The following is a 21,624-nucleotide window of genomic DNA, read 5'->3' as shown; positions in this document are numbered from 1 at the left end:
ATTAAACCACATATCGTCATGGTAGGGAGTAAAGTTCTCTGTTTAACCGACCCTGATTACAGGTTAAAATACATTGATAGCCTGTCCTTCATGTGCATGAAGCTTAGTGCCATGCCGAAAGCGTTAGGCTTTACCGATCAAAGCAAGGGTTTTTTTCCCCACCTATTTTCCTCTGAACAACATCTCCAGTATGTAGGGGCTTTTCCTCCTCCATCCTGCTACGCTGTAGAACGCATGAGTCTTCAAGAACAACAGGTGTTTAGCAGCTGGTACAGAGAAGCGAGCAAAGAGGTCTTTGACTTTAAGAAAGAAGCAATTCGTTATTGTAAAAATGACGTTGAAATTCTTTTTCAAGGATGCTTAAAATTCAGAGACGAGTTCTTTAAGGAGACAAGTGTGGATCAGTTTAAAAGTATCACAATAGCATCAGCCTGCATGAAGGTTTTTGTAACCAATTTCCTTCCTCCTCAAACCTTAGCCATTCCATCACCTCTGGACTACAGACGTAGCAGTAAAACGTTCTCCAGCGCGTCCATTCAATGGCTCGGCTGGATTGCAGACAGCAGAGCCATATTTATCGAGCATGCATTAAATAGGGGTGAAAAGAAAATCGGGCCATATTCAGTGGATGGGTATGCAGAGATTAACGATGTCAAAGTTGCGTTTGAATTTTATGGCTGTTTTTTCCACGGCTGTAAAAAGTGTTACATGCCTCATGACAAGTGTCCGTTGAGAGGGGTCGCATTTGAACAGTTTTACGCAGCCACTGTTGAGAGAAGCAAGGTGTTACAAACTGTGTACGGCCTTCGTCTCGAAGTCATATGGGAGCATGAGTGGATTGAAATGAAAAAATCAGACCCAGGGGTGATCAGCTTTCTTGAGAAAGTTAATGCACCCGAACCGCTATCCCCCCGGGATGCGCTGTATGGTGGACGCACCTGTCCTATGAAGTTGAGGTACACAGCGGAACCGGATGAAACTGTACACTATGTGGATTACACATCTCTGTACCCTTATGTAAACGCCAACTGCGTTTTTCCCCTCGGACACCCCACCATCATTTACAAAGATTTTGATGACCCCAGCAGCTACTTCGGTATAATCAAAGCTGTGGTCTACCCACCACGTAACCTGTTGTTCCCTGTTTTACCTTACAGAACATCCCAAGGTAAACTTGTGTTCACTCTCTGCCGCTCATGCGCTGAATTAAATAACCAGTCAGGTCCCTGCATGCATAATGATCAAGAAAGAGCTTTGATGGGAGTCTGGACGAGTGTAGAATTCTGTAAAGCTTTGGAGTGTAGTTATCGTCTTGCTAAAATCACAGAGGTGTGGCATTTTGAAAAGAGAAGTGATACAATCTTTAAAGGTTACATTCATTGCTTTTTAAAGGGTAAGCAGGAGGCTTCAGGCTATCCGTCTGAAGCAGTGGATCAGGAGAGTAAGTCAAAGTATATAAGCGACTACAAACTGCATCAGGGCATCCAATTAGACCCTGAGAAAATCGAGATGAATCCTGCCAAAAGGCAGGTTGCAAAATTGTGTTTAAACAGTTTTTGGGGGAAATTTGCGCAAAGAAGTGATCTGTCTCAGACCACAGTCATCACTAATCCTGAAGACTTTTTCAGCTTCATGTTCTCGAGTAAATACAGGGTTAACTATTTTCATTTTTTCAACCCTGAAATGTGTGTAGTGCAGTGGAACTACAGCAAACGTGTCATATATCCACCAAGTAAGACAAATAATGTGTTTATAGCAGCATTCACCACCGCTTATGCACGTTTAAAACTTCTCAGCAGCATGGAGAAGTTACAGGACAGATTGATTTATATTGACACGGACAGTTTGATTTATGTGACAAAAAGTGGTGAAACTCCTCTGGAATTGGGGAATTATCTGGGTGATTTTACTGACGAGTTAGATGGTGACAGCATTTCGGAGTTTGCATCGACAGGACCCAAGAGTTATGCATACCAAACTAAAAACCGTAAAAACGTAGTGATACGTGCTAAAGGCATCACTCAGACGCATGAATGCAGCGAGAGGGTCAATTTTGACAGCATCAAAGGGCTGGTCGAGGGCTACTTACAGGGGTCAAGTGAGGGTGTCATTGAAATCCCCCAGCACACGATCAGGAGGGATAAAAAGAGATTCCGTTTGACAAACGCGACATTTCTTAAAAAGTTTCGACTAGTGTATGATAAGAGACGTCTTTTTTCTGACGGGACAACTCTGCCTTTCGGTTATTAGAGTTGAAGAAGAAATAAAATAAAAAGTCACATGGATTTACAGGAGATTGATTTTGATCCTAGATTTAGAGCCCCTTTCTCATGTATGATAGTTGGACCCAGCGGCTGCGGGAAAACTTTCTTTGTAAAAAGTATTTTACAAAACTGTAATCATGTCATGGATATTGTTCCAGAAAATATTGTATGGATTTACACATCTTTTCAACCCATGTATGCTGAATTGCAGAAGATGAATAAAAATATTACCTTTGTGGAAGGATTGCCTCATTCTTTTGAAGATGAAAACCTGTTTCCTCCTGATCAGAATCATCTGATTATTCTAGACGATGTTATTGCTCAAGCCTCAGATGATGAAAACGTGATGAAGGTCTTTACCCAGTTTCGTCACCATCGTAATATGAGTGTTATGATGTTGACTCAGAATGTATTTCATCAGGGAAAGTTCAGTCGCACTATTAGTTTGAACTGTAATTATATGGTGTTGTTTAAGAACCCGAGAGATAAGCTGCAGCTGAACATATTGGCCCGCCAAATGTTTCCATCTCAAAAGGGTCTCTTCTTGGAGAGTTTTGAAGACGCAACGAGAGAAGCTCATGGATATTTAATCATCGATTTTACGCCTACCTGCCCAGAACATTTCAGACTGAGAACGGGGATACTTCCTCAGCAGTGGCCTGCTGTGTACGTACCCAGAACAAAGTAAGTCATCATGTCAGCGCGTATAAAAAGGAATTTACCATTATTCAGAGCTTTGTACCAGGCCTGTCCACAGAAACGTAAAGATATTCTCGCACACTGCTCTCCCGACTTTATTCAGGCTCTGTGCGAGATTGCACTGAATATCCTAAAAGGTAACATTAAACTATCACCCTCTCAACACCGACAATTGAAGAAACAAAGAAATATCATCAGATTGTTGGGTGATAAAAGAACCGGGATAAAAACTAAACAGTTGGCTCTCAAAAAGCAACGAGGTGGTTTTATTCTGCCCATCTTAACGGCTCTTGCACCCTTGATCGGTGATCTAGTGGGTGGAATCATCAGGAGATAATGTCTCTCAGAACATCGCAGAAGATGTTTCTCATTTCCCCTCATCAATTCAAGCGTCTGACCCAGTCAGACACGTCCATCAGACAGACGGCGGAGGAGAATTTGGATGCTGAAATGAGAGCGATATTAAACGAGCCGGGTTTGACTTCTTATGAAAAAATCAAGAGATACGATGCTCTTCTCCAGAGGTATCTGACTTTACTTAAGCAAGGTGTCAAAGAAGAAAAACAGCGGGTCAGTTTAACGCTGCAGCGTGACACAGAGGTTCCTGAACATGAGCGGTCCCAAGAAAAACAAGGCCCAGGGCAGGACGAGGCCCCTAAGGATCAGGTTCTTACGGAAGTACTGAAAAGCCTTCCTAAACACAATCGTAAAAATGCCGAGTACATTTTGAAGAAATTATCCGAAAGAAGTGAGAGTTGGACTTCGCGAGGTGAATTTGTATTTAACGGAAATATTATAAAGGGGTCCCACATGATTGATTTGTTGAAAAATCTCATGCTTCCGTTTAAAAAATCTGGAGCATCACAAACCCGAGGATGGTCTGATTTTCTACACTCCATGTCAGAAGTAAACATACCTATATCTTCAGTCATTAACCCTTATGCTCGTGAAGAATATAGACGTTTCAAAACAGAGGGTACATCGATTGAAAATGGGGGTACACCCCCCAGCGTTAAGCAGAGAAGAAAAAGAAGAAGAAGGCAGATAACTCATTCTCCCTACTGGTCGAGATCTGAGCTGGAAGATCCAAAAAATGCTGATGGGAGATCAAAAAGGTCTCTTCGTAAGACGACACTACCACCCCGATGGATTACATTTTCACCATAAACCGTTATAAGAAAAATGAAACATGTAGTCTATTTCTTTTATTCAATAAAATATTTATTGATTATATTTTTCAAGTCTAACTTCGTTCTCTACTTCACACACTAACATATGATATCATTACACAAATATTAAATCATAAGAAGAAAAAAAAAAACAAACAATGAAAAAAAAAAAAAAAAGACATTTTAAATTCCATAACAATCCAGAAACATCTCCAAAGAGCATGTTCCGTGAGTATAAAATGTACAACTTTGATTAATGACACATTTCTGATATTTTTTCACAAAGTTAGATACCATTAAATCATTCTTAATCACATCTCCGGTGTATTTCGACAACACTTGCTGCATTGATAATCCGCACGCTCTATGACATAGATAAAAAATGCAATGGTGACCGCACACAGTGGACAGAGTGTTTTGAAGCTGATTATTATGATACAATATTTTTGAGGATCTGTCTTCTAAAAATGTTACGATGCTTGACGGGTAGAACTCGAAATCCGGAGAGAATCCATAAGAGTCAAAAAAGCTGGATTGACCATTCTCATCCAATGTCAGAGCTAGCCAGTGTTCCCCCGGCATGTGTGAAGGATGTGTATTCACGATAAAGTAGGCCGGCCCTGGGAATTTGTCAGCTAGCAGCGGCAGCTGGTCGCACGGCCACACACCGCAAAACAAATCTCCCAGCAGATGACGCATCAGGCTCTCAATTTCATGATTATTCATGCCTGATTAGATTAATAATAATCCACCAGCACACGCCTCTTTGAATCAATCTCTAAAATAGAATCATAACAAGCGTAGATGATCAGCGTGGTGGTATATGGCAACGGGTTTCTGAAGCGCATTTCCAATCTTAAATTCCCACTGGAAACTGGAGATAGAGCATCTGTGTCCTCACCCGGGTTAAGATTAAATGTGAATAGAGAGTATCCTTGATTAAATTCCTGACGTGATATACTCAGTGGAAGATCTTTTAGATGTCGTCCTGTAGCCGTAAACAAGTTGTAATACTCTCTCACTGAATGACCTTGGTTAAAATTTGGCTGGAAGGCTTTAGCAGGAATTTGTCTGCCATCCTTACACAAAGCTAAATATTCCATATCAAAATGATTAAAGCCAAACGGATTGAGATTGCGTGTTCCTGTAAAAGCGTCATGATCCAGTAACGCAATCACCACATACTTGGGAAAGATGCCTAAGAATAGATTCTCTTGGTTGCATACCCTTGAATTTTCAGGGATGGAATATGTTTTTACATTCACACGTGAAAGTGGATACAGAGCATTTGCTTTCATTAAAGCTGAAGCGTGCCCCAGTCGTACAGCTGGAGAGACAGTAACTTTTTTGATAAAAAGAGATGCTCCTAATATCCTGAGTTTGTAAGTGGAGTCTCTTGCGGCCATGAGACAAAAGGCATCGTTGGCTCTTGTAAGTTTAATTTTAAGGTCAACAGAGTTTAAAAGAAGTCTCTCGCAGAAAAATATGTCGGCATGCAGGGGGCCTAGGAGATGTACCTCCCTGGAATTTGCCGTAAAGCCTGCTCTGCTGTTAAGACCTTGGTTAGGGCCGTTAGTTGTAACAATAGAGTTCAGAGCACCTGCAGTGTCTTTATAAAAAAGACCAGAGCTAAACTGGGTTTTTAAAGAATCCTCAGAAAAGTTTAACAATGTCTCAATCATGGCTCTATATGGATGTGTAGCGCTGGATTGTGAAATCATTCGATCTCCGAGAGTGACGTCACACTGACTGAAGATGGTGTTTAACGGGTAGTTGATGAGCCCTACAGGTGCATCATCTGGCAGGTTTGTTCCATTCTCGTTAGTAATTTTCACTCTGAGATGCAACAGCGTATCGTTGAGATCCAGATACTTTTCTCCGTCTCCCGGAATGAAAAACTCGATCGGCCCTCCATCGGTGATTGCTGATAAAGGCTGGATCTCGGTGTAAATTTTATCTTCGATCGATAGCTGCGTCATCGGGGCAGAAAATAAGTCCAACTCTGCCAGCGTGCACTCTGATGATTTGTTATGTAAAAGAGCCATTATTTAAATATATCAAAACTTGCGGATGACTTCCTTCCTCTTCGTTTGTCAGCTGCGACTGATCTCCTTTTTCGCGTTTGTCGTTGTTTTTTAACCGTCCTTAAACGATCACCAGGGGGTCTTGTTCTGGGTCTTTTGGATAAAACCATAATTCCTGAACCTTCTTGACCGTCGATGTGTGTAGAACCATTCATTTTACTCACGGCTCTACCGATGACATCCGAAGCGATATTTGATGCAGCCGTTTTAAGATGGGGTTTTGCAATTGCAAATCCTTTTTTAACCAGAGGGGATACGAAGCGGAATAATTTTGAAAATAATGATCCAATTCCGCGTCCGTACATGACCGGGGCCCCATAAAACCCTGGCAGATTACCGCCTGATTGACTTACATAGTAATTTACAAAGCGATTTGGATCACGTCTCAGACTTAGATGTGCCATGTTCTCTCTTGCCTGCTTGATGCAGTGTTGAATGACCAGCGTAATATGAATGATAACCAATCAATCTTAGAGGTTATATACATATCTCTGGAATAGTTTATACAAATAAAATTTATCTCAGGCTACGTTGTGATATCACCGGTCTGAAGTGTAGTCTTATGACGGTCTTTCCATAGACGAAATTTACAGGAACGTTTTGGTCCGATTTAATTTCTATATTGATATTTTCAATATGTCTTCTGGAGACTGGAAGGTAGTGGGCGGGGTTAAACGTCTGAGTAATCATATCACTGAATGTGCCTTGTACTTTGACGGTCCGCAGTAAAGGTGCAAAAGTGTCGCCTACTATTTGTGGGCTGACCACGTCGCTGTAACAGTATAGGTGATAGAAACCAGCCTTTATATCCGCCGGAAAAGGAGCCAGTTTTGGTTCAGAAACATGAATCCATTCCCCTGGTTTCACGCCCATCATATAAGCTAGAGTGCTGAAGAAGCGTATTTCATACGGACTATTTGCTTGAAATGCAAATCTCTTTTGAACTTTGCTGAATTTAATGCGTAAACCCGATTTCAATTTTTTGAAAAACATTTCCATCTCTGTCTCGAGTTGAACAACGCTGTTATAGTAGCCACTTCTGATCCTTTGCGTATTGATCTCCACATCACCAACCTTCCTCCATTCAAAGTAGGCATCATAATCCGGTAAATTATGCCATGTATGAGGGTATGAAATCTCGGCTAATGCAACCATCCATTGGCCTTCTAAATCAATATGTTGAGCTAAATTTACACGGAAACTTGAACTGGTATTATTTTTAAACACTTCCATGCTAGCATTAGATGGAAGAGTAACGTAAAAGCCATCATCCTCTACCTGACGGTTCATGATGCTGTGTCAACTGTGAGGTTTAGTGCAAACCTTTTTTATACGTTTCGAAGTTCATCAAACTTGATCCAACTGTTGAATTTCTCAGGCCAGTTTTTCCAGCTTACAAAAACCTGTTTGACTCCCTTGACCGTACGTCGTTTTAATATTTTTTCCACTTGATACATCTTGTTGTTAAATATTTTTACTTTTTGAAGTTCCTCAGCGTAAAAGGAACCCTCGATAGGTTCTCCATCCAAATCTTTGAGTTTGTATACAGGAGGAGAACGGGGTATCCGGTCATAGACTGTAAACACTTCATCCGTAAAACTCTGTTCGTATTTTTTGTCAAACACTCCACGGACCTTGGATATTCTGACAAGATCCCCTTGTTTAAACGTTGTCACTGAGTCCTTGCAATATCTGTTGGACTTGACATCATACAGATTCTGAAACACTTGAAAGGCATTTTCTGGGGTCACTTCCATAGGGCTCATTTTAATGCTGGAGTGGTAGGAATGGTTGTAGCTTCTAGCTAGGTTTTGCAGTACATCGACGTACCGCCGGGTATTGTTAGCTGTAAAATATCTCCACATCCTTGTTTTTAATGTGCGGTTAAATCTCTCGACCACTGAAGCTTTTGCTTCACTCGCTGTGGCAAAATGTTCAATACCGTGTTTCTCCATTAAAACTTTTAATTTCTTGTTAAAAAATTCTTTACCTGCATCAGTCTGAAGTTTTTTGGGGATCTGACTTTCTGTAAAAACTGATTCAAATGCCTTTACCACCTCAGCGGCTGTTTTCCTCTTCAAAACTCGTACATACGCCCTTTTTGAAAAGATGTCAATGACTGTTAATAAATAATTATAACCATCATTTTCCATGGCCAGAGCTTGCATGTCACAGAGATCAGCCTGGAACTGCCTCAATGGTCTGGTGACAAAAACTCTGTTTCTCGGAAACTTTATTCTTGCAGGTTTATGTAGAGTATAGGTATCTTCTCCTGATAAAAAATCTTTAACTTTTTCAACCGCAACCTTCTTTCCCGTTTCATCTTGCATAACCCTCCTCAGCCTATCTACACCCCCAAAACTTCCCGGATTTGAAGGGCTATAATATACTTTCTTCATCAGCCGTCTTCCTGCCATCTCTGCCGATTACTTGTTAAATAATGAGAAAAAACACACAGGAGGGTAGATTTATCCTTATTTTTTATTTATTTTTTATTTATTTATTTAATATAAACAAAAAAACAACCAGAAAAACAAAATCAGATAAAATGCAGATGAATTCAAACACTACTAGCTTTTTAAACAACACTTTTTGGGAAAGGTTACTATGTTCCTACTTTAATTGTATTTAATAGTAAAAAGAAAAAAGAAGAAAAATCATATAATGCAGATTAACTAAAGTACTGGAATACTAAAAAAATAAATAAATAAATGATACAACAACAAGTCATCAAACATGTGAGATCAGTTTGTCAGTCCATAGCACTCTGAAACAGAGTTAAGTTGTTTGAGATGTTTCTCATCGACCATGCGATCATAAACGTGCGCTATTGCACTGTGGATGCCTTGTACCGATTTCAGTTCATATAAAACCGTCTTGGCAATCGTCTTCACTCTGAAGTCATCCACTTGTATGCTTCGAAGTACCAGAAGATTCTGAATAGCAGGAATGAGTTTGGGGGTTACGAGTCGTCGTACGATGCGTTGAAAGTTGACTTGGTAATAATCCTCCCCCAGTACCTCCAGGCAATGGTGTTGACGCTGGCTTGGGTGGTTCGTTATACATCCATAGCAGGTTTCTCTGACATAGTTCAAAGAGGTTATGTTGAATAAATGAAGTATCGCTGTTTTCACCGTATTGATGAGGGTGGTTGAGAACCAACCGTCAATTTCGTCCTCCTGGTTACTCTCATCCTCTGCTGAAGGCTGAGGGTCCTCCATCGGTTCCAGGGTTTGTGTAGGGGCTTCGGTAGAGGGTGAGTAGCCGGTGGCTACCTCCTCCTCCACGACCACCTTCATGTCTTCAGGCAGGACATTCGCGTCTACAGACTCAGCCATGAATAGCGGTGATGGTGAGCAGAGGTCTGGAGAAAGCGGTAGATATTTCATGTTGTATCCTGTAGGTGATGCAGGACTGTAGTGGTTTTCTGAGAATGAGGATGTTGAGGTGGATGGTGAGAAGAGGTCAGGGGAAGGCGGATGATATGGTCCAATGTTGAAGCTTTCATCGTGCTCAGGAGAGAAGTGGATCTCTGCTCGGTGGTTGTAGAGATCCCTGTATGGTGTCGGTCCACTCATTCTCATGATACGATTCTCAGTGTCTGTGAGCTTGCAGTTATCCCCCCGTATATATATCATAGGAAGGGGCGTGTCCTCAGAAGAGGGTTCGTTCTAAACGTAAAACAGGAAACGTCAGCGTTTTTTTCACTGACATGACATCGATCCAACTTCGTGACTTTTGGAAAAGGTCGGAAAGACGATGTCCAATTTCACTCATCTTCTCTGCCCAAGCTTCAAACGGCAGAGCCAGCATTGTCTTGAATACGCCGCAGTCCTGATTGAAAGCCTCCAACACAAACAGATCTGAGGGACTCGTCCGGTTGTTCCTGCGTCTGCTTGCCCGAAAAGACCAGCGGCCATTTGCTGTGGTTTTTGACCCCCACACTGCGCTAAAGAGAGGTTCTCTCTCAGCTATTTCAACATCGGATGGTATATGAAACATTCTCGCCCGTTTTACAGGTCGAGGAGACAGTTCATTTTCTTCTTCTTCTTCTTTCTCCCTCTCCTGCCTTGAGACTGTTTCAGGGCTATCATTAAGGTGCGGGATTGCAAGCTTTAACACAGCCCAGTCGCTGTGGGTGAGTGTACACAGAGCCAGTGATCCATTAAATACCTCGTCTTGATCCAATTGATACAGGCAAAGCTCTCCTATTTCATACATGAAAATATAACCCCAGCTGCCAACCAGGCCATATGGCTCCAAAGACCATTCTTCCTGCAGAGTCTTGAACGGGGGTCTTTGTACCCTGCAGATGTAGTATGTTGATTTCTTAGGAGCATTCAATTCACGGGATGAATACTGGTAGACGGTCACTGGGGTTTCGCACAGAACTGACATACCTCTTGGCCGAACCGAGGTCTGATTTTCAACCATGGTTGTTGAAGTTGATTTTGGATCCTCATCATCGGTAGAGTATGTCACGACGGGAATTCCGATAGGTATCTCCGTTGAGGAAGTATATGATGCAGTTGCTTGTTCATCATCATCATCTTGGCACGCGTTGCGTTTCTCCTCCGCTTGACGATAAACTCTCTTAACTCTAGCCATTGTTGAACGGGTGTTCTTTTTTTTCCAACGAATGCTGCATGTAAAGTGCAGAGTTTTATCTCTGTATTTAAAGTAAACACTAAGGCACGCCCTATTGTTTTCATTGGGTTGTTCAAGGTTTAACGATGCTTACAAACACACCCCCTCTATTTTTAATTGGTGCTGATGCCAAACAGTTTCCGATAATACCATATTTGTCTTGTTCTATTTATAACAAACACACCCCTGTGTTTTAATTGACTCATTTAAGGTATTGCCCCTAATGACGACAACCAATCAGCATCCACTGTTACGCCCCCCTTGGACACACCACCTGCTTGACCACGTGACCTCCTGCCCACATGGCAACCACATGGCGCCCACATGGCCCCCACCGGAAGTCCCGCCCTCACCGGAAGTCCCGCCCACCTGTCAAAATGTTTGATGAAAGGGTGCACTTAAATTCTCTTACTGGAATGTCCAACGATCTACCTATGTTTAAGAAAATTTGCTATATCATAATACATGAACAACATGCATTGTGTACTGCATGCTGTACTGTCAACACCTTGTACTTTGATGAACACTTTCATGGATACTGTATTAAGGAAAGAAGTAATGAGCACGCTCTTATTTGCATTGACCAGCTCACCTATGTCAGACCTTTTGACCAACAATACTCTAATGAAGAGCATGTACATTGTTCTACATTGTTACATGTTTTTGAAAATGATTTCCAATTGTGGTGGACATTTTGAAATAAATGTTTTTCAGAAAAAAAAATATTGCCTCTTTTTAATACATTTTTATTTCCCAAGGAAATTTTAAAAGCTCAAAACAGCAAATGCACACATTTTAGTATTATTTGCAGGGTAACTCCTAAGTAGTTAAAATATTCCTATGAAACAGTTCATATTTCAACACCTAGTTGGTGTTAGTAAGTGTTAAATTATCAACTCCAGACAGATTTGTTATTTGACACTGAATTAGAGTTAAGGTACCAACTCTCCAAAAAGAGTTAAATTAACACTATCTGGTGTGGACCCGTATAGACACTTCAATAATGTTGAAATCAAGTCTGACGGTGTTAATTTGGGCATGCTGGATTTGCTGTGAGCAGATGGGAAGAGGTTTTTAAGTATTTGGCCGAGGGTTCCTTTCCACCAGAATGCACCAGAGGACAAAATCAAACCCTCAGGAAATTTGCCTCTAAATTCAGCATTCATGGTAAGGACTTAAAATTCAAAGAACACAACACATATCTATGAAAATAACAATGCTATTGCAATGATTATTAAATTATTTTAATGAAGAAGGAAAATTGTTCTTTGGAGGATGCCATACGGCCGATAACACTAAGTGTATGCTGGTCTGACAGGGCATGCTTGTTAGACAGATATAGCTGTCGGTTTGTGGTACGCGTATGTCGATCTGACGATGTATGCTGACTGGACAGATCACCGGCCGTAAAATCCTGCCACAGCGGTTGCCGCTGTTTTTGTGGAAGTTAATGCTAATTATCGGCAAATGCGTTGTCATTATAGTTACTATTGTCTGTGGAGCTGCCACTGGAGTAATGCCAAGGCGGCTGGATTTGTGGAAACCAATGCTGATTATCGGCAAACAGGATGTCATTATTGTTATAACCTGTCGCTTTTAAATTATGTCTTTATTGGTTTTTATTTTAATAAACAGCGTTAGACCTATAACATAAGGTGGTTGTTTTTACTTGAGATGGAAAATAAATAGCACTATATGTATAAATGACGTGCTGAAAGGATGACGAAGACATATTGCACAAACAGCCGCTTTGTTATAGAGCACGAGTGGCTATTCTGAATTGTCACTAAGTGATGGAGTCCCTGTACAGTATCCTCTAACTGAAGGCTTCAGAATTATCCAGTAAACAAAAAGTGTGAAATAACTAAACATCTTCTATGTTTAGGGTTCTTCAAACCACCTTTTGGTATCATAATTGCGCTCCACTCTTGGCATTCCCTTGATGAGCTTCAGGTAGGTAGTAATTTGAGATGGTTTGGCAAGAACCTGCCAGAGGTTAATACTTCAGTCATCAAAGTGGGTATATTGAGGGATCTAAAATACGTGTTGATTAACAGTTTTAGACGCCTTCAGTGAGAGTCTATGTACAGTGTAAATAAAGACTATTAAATGTCTAAAAGTGTAAAACCTCTGACCGGCTGTGTATATTTATCTAGTTAATAAATATATGCTATTAATCTCTCTAAATTGCCCTTAGGTGTGAATGGGTGTGTGCATGGTTATTTGTCCTATGTGTCTCTGTGTTGCCCTGCGATGGACTTGCGACCTTTCCAGGGTCTACCCCGCCTCTCGCCCTTAGACTGCTGGAGATAGGCACCAACAGCTCCCCCGTGACCCAGTATGGAAAAAGCGGGCATGGAAAATGGATGGATGGATAAATATATGTAGCAATTTAGCATTCACACTCCGTTCCAGTAGGTGGTTTTAATGCACCGTCACGTTTCTTGCCAGCCGCCGTTAAACTAGAAGCAGAACGATGTGACCTGAGGGGGGCAGCAGTGCGCCGACGCAGCATCTAGTTTACGAGAACCAAGAGAAGAAGAAAAGAAAACAAACCTGTATTTTAACATGGCTGCTGACAATGATGTAAGTTTCCTATTCGTCTATGTTTAAAAACAGAACATGTCAAATGGAAAGGTGCTTAATGTTAAACATGTGTTCCTTTCTTCTTGCAGCCTGAGTCGGAGGTTTTTGAGATCACAGATTTTACCACCGCGTCCGAATGGGAACGGTAAGCAGAAGCTATTCTTGGCTCTCCTGTTTCTGTTCAAAGCCTAATGGAGGCACTACAGTGTGATACAGATGGTTGTGTCTTCATTGATTGGCCTTATTCATGTTGTCATCGTTAGGATCATTCTCTCATCCCGACTGGAACTTTGCTGGGAATTTACCCAACCTTAACCGGTGCTGTGGGTTAGGGTCAGGGGCGACCTACTGTAGTCAATCGATAGTCTTTGAACGGTCAGTCAGTCATTTTCTACCGCTTATTCCATAGTCGCGGGGAAGCTGGTGCCTATCTCCAGCAGTCAATGGGCGAGAGGCAGGGTACACCCTGGACAGGTCGCCAGTCCATCGCAGGGCAACACGCAGACAACCAAGCACACACCTAAGGGCAATTTAGAGTGACCAAAAAAACCTAACAGGCGTGTCTTTGGACTGTGAGAGGAAGCCGGTGAGAACCCACGCATGCACGGGGAGAACATGCAAACTCCATGCAGAAAGACCCCCGGCCGGGAATCGAACCCAGGATCTTTTTGCTGCAAGGCAACAGTGCTACCAACCGTGCAGCCCAGTCGTTGAATGGGTATATCAAAAACATTTTACAATAAAAGTATGAAATATTGTTTCTGGATACAGTGTAGCTGTTCCTTAGTGAGAACCCGAAGAGACTTTTGCGTTATCTCCCAGGAGCTGGAAGAAATAATACTTAAAACTAGGAAATTTCTGAGAAAATTTAGACAGAGCCATGTAAATGATCGAGGCGCACCGATCATTTACATTGCATTGTTATTTTAGTTTTGAATTAAACCTTAACATTTAATTTATTTTGAAAAATCCTTCCTGCCTACGAAGCTACGACAGTTTTTCGTAGAGGGAGCTGAAAGAATTCCACAAAGACTTCCGGCAAGATGTTGTTTTGAGCTCCATGCGTGCAGCCCCCAACCAACTACAAAAACTGGCCCTTTGAATATATTATATATTATATTTGATCCCCAAGGTAGACCCGAACATCCACACACTAAAGTAAGGAGAACAAATAAGAGCTTGGTGAAAGATGTCCGCCGTTAACGAGAAAGACCTCCCCACTTTGAAGAAGGCTAGCGCTGCTAAGCTAAACATGCATGACTATGCTGCTGCTGCTAGCGCGGAAACACCAATGGAGACGTCAAAAAGTGCCACTGGTACAAGACGACAACTGGATGCAACTCCAACTAAGCTCCCACCAGCTAAACAGCAAGCGACAAACAGAAGCTCGCAACAATGAATAAAGAAAATGCAGCTCTGAAAGAAAAAGTTCTGGAGGCTGAAAGGTACAAGTGTCGATGGAACCTGAGGCTGTCAGGTCTCAAAGAGCAAGAAGGAGAAAATCTCAGAAAAAGGGCAGAACATCTTCTTTCAAGAATCTTACCGCAATGGGGAAACCAGGCAGAAGATGTGATCAACACGATCCACCAAGTTGGAAAAAAAGATGAATGGTCCCGTCAGGTCATCCTACAGTTCACTAGGAGGCGCCATCGAGAGACAGTCTGGAAAATTACGAAGGATTCGGCGGTGTGTAAAGAACAAGGTCTCCGTTTTGCTCAAGATTTTATAAAGAAAAACCGGCTGGCAAGAGAAGAACTGTGGCCTAAGATTACAAAAGCCAGATCTCAGGGCAAGATGGCCTTTTACAGAGGTCATGTTGCAGTCATCAATGGCAAGGTGATCAAAGCTTCGTCTCCTTTCTGAGACTACAGGTCCTTCTCAAAATATTAGCATATTGTGATAAAGTTCATTATTTTCCATAATGTCATGATGAAAATTTAACATTAATATATTTTAGATTCATTGCACACTAACTGAAATATTTCAGGTCTTTTATTGTCTTAATATGGATGATTTTGGCATACAGCTCATGAAAACCCAAAATTCCTATCACACAAAATTAGCATATTTCATCTGACCAATAAAAGAAAAGTGTTTTTAATACAAAAAACGTCAACCTTCAAATAATCGTGTACAGTTATGCACTCACTACTTGGTCGGGAATCCTTTTGCAGAAATGACTGCTTCAATGCGGCGTGGCATGGAGGCAATCAGCCTGTGGCACTGCTGAGGTCTTATGGAGGCCCAGGATGCTTCGATAGCGGCCTTTAGCTCATCCAGAGTGTTGGGTCTTGAGTCTCTCAACGTTCTCTTCACAATATCCCACAGATTCTCTATGGGGTTCAGGTCAGGAGAGTTGGCAGGCCAATTGAGCACAGTGATACCATGGTCAGTAAACCATTTACCAGTGGTTTTGGCACTGTGAGCAGGTGCCAGGTCGTGCTGAAAAATGAAATCTTCATCTCCATAAAGCTTTTCAGCAGATGGAAGCATGAAGTGCTCCAAAATCTCCTGATAGCTAGCTGCATTGACCCTGCCCTTGATAAAACACAGTGGACCAACACCAGCAGCTTACACGGCACCCCAGACCATCACTGACTGTGGGTACTTGACACTGGACTTCTGGCATTTTGGCATTTCCTTCTCCCCAGTCTTCCTCCAGACTCTGGCACCTTGATTTCCGAATGTTATGCAGAATTTGCTTTCATCCGAAAAAAGTACTTTGGACCACTGAGCAACAGTCCAGTGCTGCTTCTCTGTAGCCCAGGTCAGGCGCTTCTGCCGCTGTTTCTGGTTCAAAAGTGGCTTGACCTGGGGAATGCGGCACCTGTAGCCCATTTCCTGCACACGCCTGTGCACGGTGGCTCTGGATGTTTCTACTGCAGACTCAGTCCACTACTTCTGCAGGTCCCCCAAGGTCTGGAATCGGCCCTTCTCCACAATCTTCCTCAGGGTCCGGTCACCTCTTCTCGTTGTGCAGCGTTTTCTGCCACACTTTTTCCTTCCCACAGACTTCTCACTGAGGTGCCTTGATACAGCACTCTGGGAACAGCCTATTCGTTCAGAAATGTCTTTCTGTGTCTTACCCTCTTGCTTGAGGGTGTCAATAGTGGCCTTCTGGACAGCAGTCAGGTCGGCAGTCTTACCCATGATTGGGGTTTTGAGTGATGAACCAGGCTGGGAGTTTTAAAGGCCTCAGGAATCTTTTGCAGGTGTTTAGAGTTAACTTGTTGATTCAGATGATTAGGTTCATAGCTCGTTTAGAGACCCTTTTAATGATATGCTAATTTTGTGAGATAGGAATTTTGGGTTTTCATGAGCTGTATGCCAAAATCCTCCGTATTAAGACAATAAAAGACCTGAAATATTTCAGTTAGTGTGCAATGAATCTAAAATATATGAATGTTAAATTTTCATCATGACATTATGGAAAATAATGAACTTTATCACAATATGCTAATATTTTGAGAAGGACCTGTACATGTTATTCTCTGTGAAGCTTTTTTTCATAACATGTCTCTCTTATTTGCGCTCCTGTGTTTTTTATTGTTCCCATCTGAATGAAAAAGGAGTAGATTTAAGTTAAGTTCAATGTAATTTGTGAATGCAAGGGTGATTTTGCATGTCATAATGAAAAGGGCATTATTTGACTTTTCAGTAGCTTGCCCCTGTGTAGTTATTTTTGTGTAGTTACTCTTTTCATTTTATGTTTTTAAAAACTAATCTTAAGTTTATGACTCTAAATGTAAGGGGCCTTAGAGAAAATGTCAAAAGGAAGGCAATGTTTCTGTACTGCAGAAACAAAAATCCACACTATTCTTTTTCAAGAAACTCATTGAACTGACTGATGAAAAATTTTGGTCAAACCAATGGGGAGATCAGATAACTTATGCGCACGGTACATCCAAATCAGCTGGTGTGGCTATATTAATGAATACCTTTCCAGGGAAAATAATATATACAAAAAATGATAGTGATGGCCATTGATCTTTCTCCATATTACATATCGAGGATGCATTAATAATCCTAGGTAATGTTTATGGCTACTGCAACATTTCAAAAAAATAAGGACCTTCTTACAATTATTGAAGTAAATGTTAAACAACTTAAACAAAGATTCCCTACAAAATATGTATTAATGGGTGGGGACTGGAATATGGTTAAGGACGAAGGGCTTGATAGACACCCAAACAAATTTCAAAACTCCCGTCCAAACCGTATTTTGTCTGATTTCTGTAGCAACTTAGGACTTATTTACTTATGGAGAGATAAACATGTTAACGAAAAACAGTTTTCTCTGTTTAAATCAGACCCCTCAAGCAGATCTAGAATAGATTTCTGGTTAGGAACAGATGATATTCTCAAACTAACGTCAGATTGTAAAATGTCTCCAATTCCTCTTACAGGTAAATGCAGCATTAATTTATTAATTACTCCCCTTCCTGAGAATTTGAAACATGCAGGGTACTGGAAATTCAATGCAAATCTTTTAAAATATGATCTCTATTGTAGAGAAATCAAAGAACTAGAGGAAAAGATCCTCCTAGATGATTTAGTAATGAACTACACCAGAAAATGGGAATATCTCTTTTAGCAAAAACAAAAAAAAAAAAAAACAATGACCTGGAAGAAGTAAGGTTAGTAAAAGATTTAAACTCATGTGTTAAACAGACACTAAATGATGCAGACAAAAATAACCTTCTAACTGTACAATCTAAACTAGACACCATCTATGAATGAAAGGCCCAGCGTGCTTTCATCCCATCCAGAGCAAAATGGATTGAGAAAGATAAAAAAACAGTGCATATTTCTGCAGACTAAAAAAGAGGAGGCAAGTTAAAAACACATTCCATCCCTTCTCATTAACAACGAGGAATGTACAGACCAAACTAATTGCCAAAAAATTAGCAACTTTTATCAAAACCTTTACTGCTCTTCTTTTTCAACCCAAGACAGTGACATCCTGTTAGACAAAGTCAAAGACTTCATCCCTCAAATCTCTGTGGATTTCAAGGAAATCTGTGACAAAGATATTAATATAGAAGAGCTAGACAGTGCTATCATGTGCTTGAAACTGAATAAATCCCCCGGCCTTGATGGCCTTACTGCCAATTTCTATAGACATTTTTGGGATTGTCTCAGAGAATTTATATTCCCGGTCTTTAAAGAGATTGTATGTAATAACTCTCTTCCACACATTTATACATGCCACATGTTTCTGTACATTTTGTTCAAAAGCTTTAATAAAAAAAAAAAGAATTCCACATCCTTTATTCAGGCTCTGTTCGGTTCCGACCGTCGGAGCAACTCCGTGGTTATGTTAATTGAAGAGAACGGTTCCACATTATCCGTGACTACTCCGAACGTCAAATATAACTTTTACCTTAATGCGTTATGTTTCAGCACGAGATGCTGCCCACCCCACTCCCCGGTAGCCCACCAACATGATTTAAAAAAAAAATCCTAGAGGAAGCCCTGTCTCGGACAAGAGCCAAAGCTTCTGTAGTAAAGGTTCAAATACTAGCAATAGCATTTTGGCTAACATTATCACACTTTATTCAATATGTTTATTTAACCTCATAAGTGAAAATTTTTCATGAGGTAGGTTTGTTTCAGAGTTAAATACCTTCACTCAGGTTAAAAGTGTTCAATAAGATCCACCTTTTCACAGGCTCACTCCTCCTAGACAGATTTTTGTAGAAACTTCAAAAGCCTCATGATTGTTCAGCAAGGCCTGCTGATTCATGCAGTGCATGAATCAAATCGATAGCCCTTTTCCGAGTTATTAGACCCTGTTTGAGACCATGTTCAGGCATTTTTGTGTTTTTCTCCATTTTCCCCTTTTCACCTAGTGTTGTGCCTTTAACATTATATTTTCAAAAAAAGTATTAATATTATCGTTCCCCTGTCCATCCTGACAAAAACGGTCCAAGAATGATGTCGATAGCCCTTACGGTTTCCGAGTTACGGGGGGTAGTTTGGGAGCATGCACCACCATGTTAAAAAGGCTGGCCTGGATGAGACGATAATGACGTGCTGCGTTAAAAATGCTGCAGGTATTGGGTTACGCTGACTGTCATTGCTGATTGGCTGATTTTATTCTGCTTCCTTTATATCTCTCGCTTTATACGTCTGTCTGTTATTCTCTCTATGTTTCTGCCTCTCTTCGGTCACTGTCTCCTACTTGGACACACACACACATCCATAGATTTTATTCATTATTCAGAACCAGGTGGAAACTATCAAAACCAGGAAGAAATCTCCACCAGAACCAGGTACAAATCTCCTTCAGAACCAGGAGGAACCTTCCATCAGAACAGAGTCCAAACTCCATCAGAACCAGGAAGATACCTCTATCCGAACCAGGTCCAATATCCATCTGGACCTGGAACCGATGTCCATCAGAACCTGGTATACATCTTCATCAGAACCATGTACAAACCTTCATCAGAACCAGGTTCAAAATCTATTAGAACCAGGTCAATACTATAAGAACCAGGACGAACCTTCCATCAGAACCAGAAAGTAATCTCCATCAGAACATGTTACAAATCTCCATAAGAACTAGTAGTAAACCTCCATCAGAATCAGGTCCAAACTTTATCAGAACTAGGAAAAAAATCTCCATCAGAACCGTGTACAATTCTTCATCAGAATCGGGTCCAGACCTTATCAGAACCAGGAAGAAACATCCATCAGAACCTTGTACAAATCTTCATCAGAACCAGGAACAAGCATCCATCAGAAACAGGTCCAAAGTCTATCAGAACCAGGTACAAATCTTCATCAAATCCAGGAGGAACCCTTTTATCAGAACCACAAACAAACCCCCATCAGAACCAGAATAAGACAACTACTCTGTGACTTATGATGATAAGACCATCTTCAAGGGTCCCAGGGGAGCATCAAAACAGCGACCATTTGATGTCAGCTACTTAAATAGCTTCTACTGCTGCTCCAACACCTGAACAAGAGTGAATAATTTTAAAAGGCAATTTCATAGACTTTTGAATATAGGCTGTAGTAAGCATTAGCATTTTAGCTAATTTTAGGTAATACATTGCTTTTTGCATAGTACTCTTACTCGTTGTTTTCCGCTTTATCCGGGACCACCACAACTGGCTCCCCACAATGTGGAGGAGCAGCGTCTCTACTCCGAGCCCCTCCCGGATGGCCGAGCTCCTCACCTTGTCTCTAAGGGAGTGCCCAGCCACCCTACGGAGGAAGCTCATTTCAGCCGCTTGTATCCGGGATTTCGTTCTTTCGGTCATGACCCAAAGTTCACGGCCATAGGTGAGTGTAGGAACGTAGACCGACCGGTAAATCGAGATCTTCGCTTTTCGTCTCATCTCTCTCTTCACCACAACGGACCGGCACAGGGCCCCCATTACTGTGGCAGCCGCACTGATCTGTCTGTTGATCTCCCGCTCCATTCTTCCCTCACTCGTGAACAGGACCCTGAGATACTTGGAACTCCTCCACTTGAGGCAGGAACTCCCCTCCAACTTCAAGAGGACAAGCCACCCCTTTCTGGTCGAGAACCATGGCCTTGGACTTGGAGGAGCTGATTTTCATCCCAGCCGTGTCACACTCTGCTGCGAACCGCTCCAGCGCATGCTGTAGGTCTTGGCTAGAGGGGGCCAGCAGCACCACATCATCTGCAAAAAGAAGAGCTGAATCCACTGGTACCCAAACCAGACCCCCTCCGGCCCTTGGCTGCGCCTAGAAATCCTGTCCATAAAAGTTATGAACAGGACCGGTGACAAAGAGCAGTCCTGCTGGAGTCCAACATACACCGGGAACAGGTCCAACTTAGTGCCAGCAATGCGGACCAATATCCTGCTCCGCTTGTACAGAGACCAGATGGCCCCTAATAAAGGGCCCCCGATTCTATACTCCTGGAGCACCACAAGGCACCACAAGGGACACAGTCGAATGCCTAAAACACATGTGGACAGGTTGGGCAAACTCCCATGAACCCTCGAGTACCCTGTAGAGGGTATAGAGCTGGTCCAGTGTTCCACGGCTGGGACGAAACCACACTGCTCCTCCTGAAGCCGAGATTCGACTATCGGCCCGACTTTCCTCTCTAATACCTTGGCGTAGGCCTTAACAGGGAGGAGTGTGATCCCCCTGTAGTTGGAACACACCCTCCGGTCACCCTTCTTATGTAGG

General features: G+C 41.8%; 1 protein-coding gene across 1 annotated transcript in view; it reads left to right on the top strand.

Annotated features, from left to right (window-relative positions):
* Positions 1–13,359: 13,359 nt before the first annotated feature.
* The window catches only part of rab3gap1 (RAB3 GTPase activating protein subunit 1), an 80,074-nt gene continuing 71,809 nt past the window's right edge, over positions 13,360–21,624 (top strand). Inside the window, exons 1-2 of the mRNA XM_047376963.1 lie at positions 13,360–13,449; positions 13,539–13,594. Coding sequence (XP_047232919.1) covers positions 13,432–13,449; positions 13,539–13,594 — 74 coding nt within the window. The 5' untranslated portion in view covers positions 13,360–13,431. The remainder of the gene's footprint in view (positions 13,450–13,538; positions 13,595–21,624) is intronic.

The sequence above is a fragment of the Girardinichthys multiradiatus genome, chromosome 10 (genome assembly GCF_021462225.1).
Source record: "Girardinichthys multiradiatus isolate DD_20200921_A chromosome 10, DD_fGirMul_XY1, whole genome shotgun sequence".
NCBI classification, from domain to species: domain Eukaryota; kingdom Metazoa; phylum Chordata; class Actinopteri; order Cyprinodontiformes; family Goodeidae; genus Girardinichthys; species Girardinichthys multiradiatus.
Note: the sequence above shows the minus strand (reverse complement) of the source record. Positions and strands in the feature narration are given on the sequence as shown.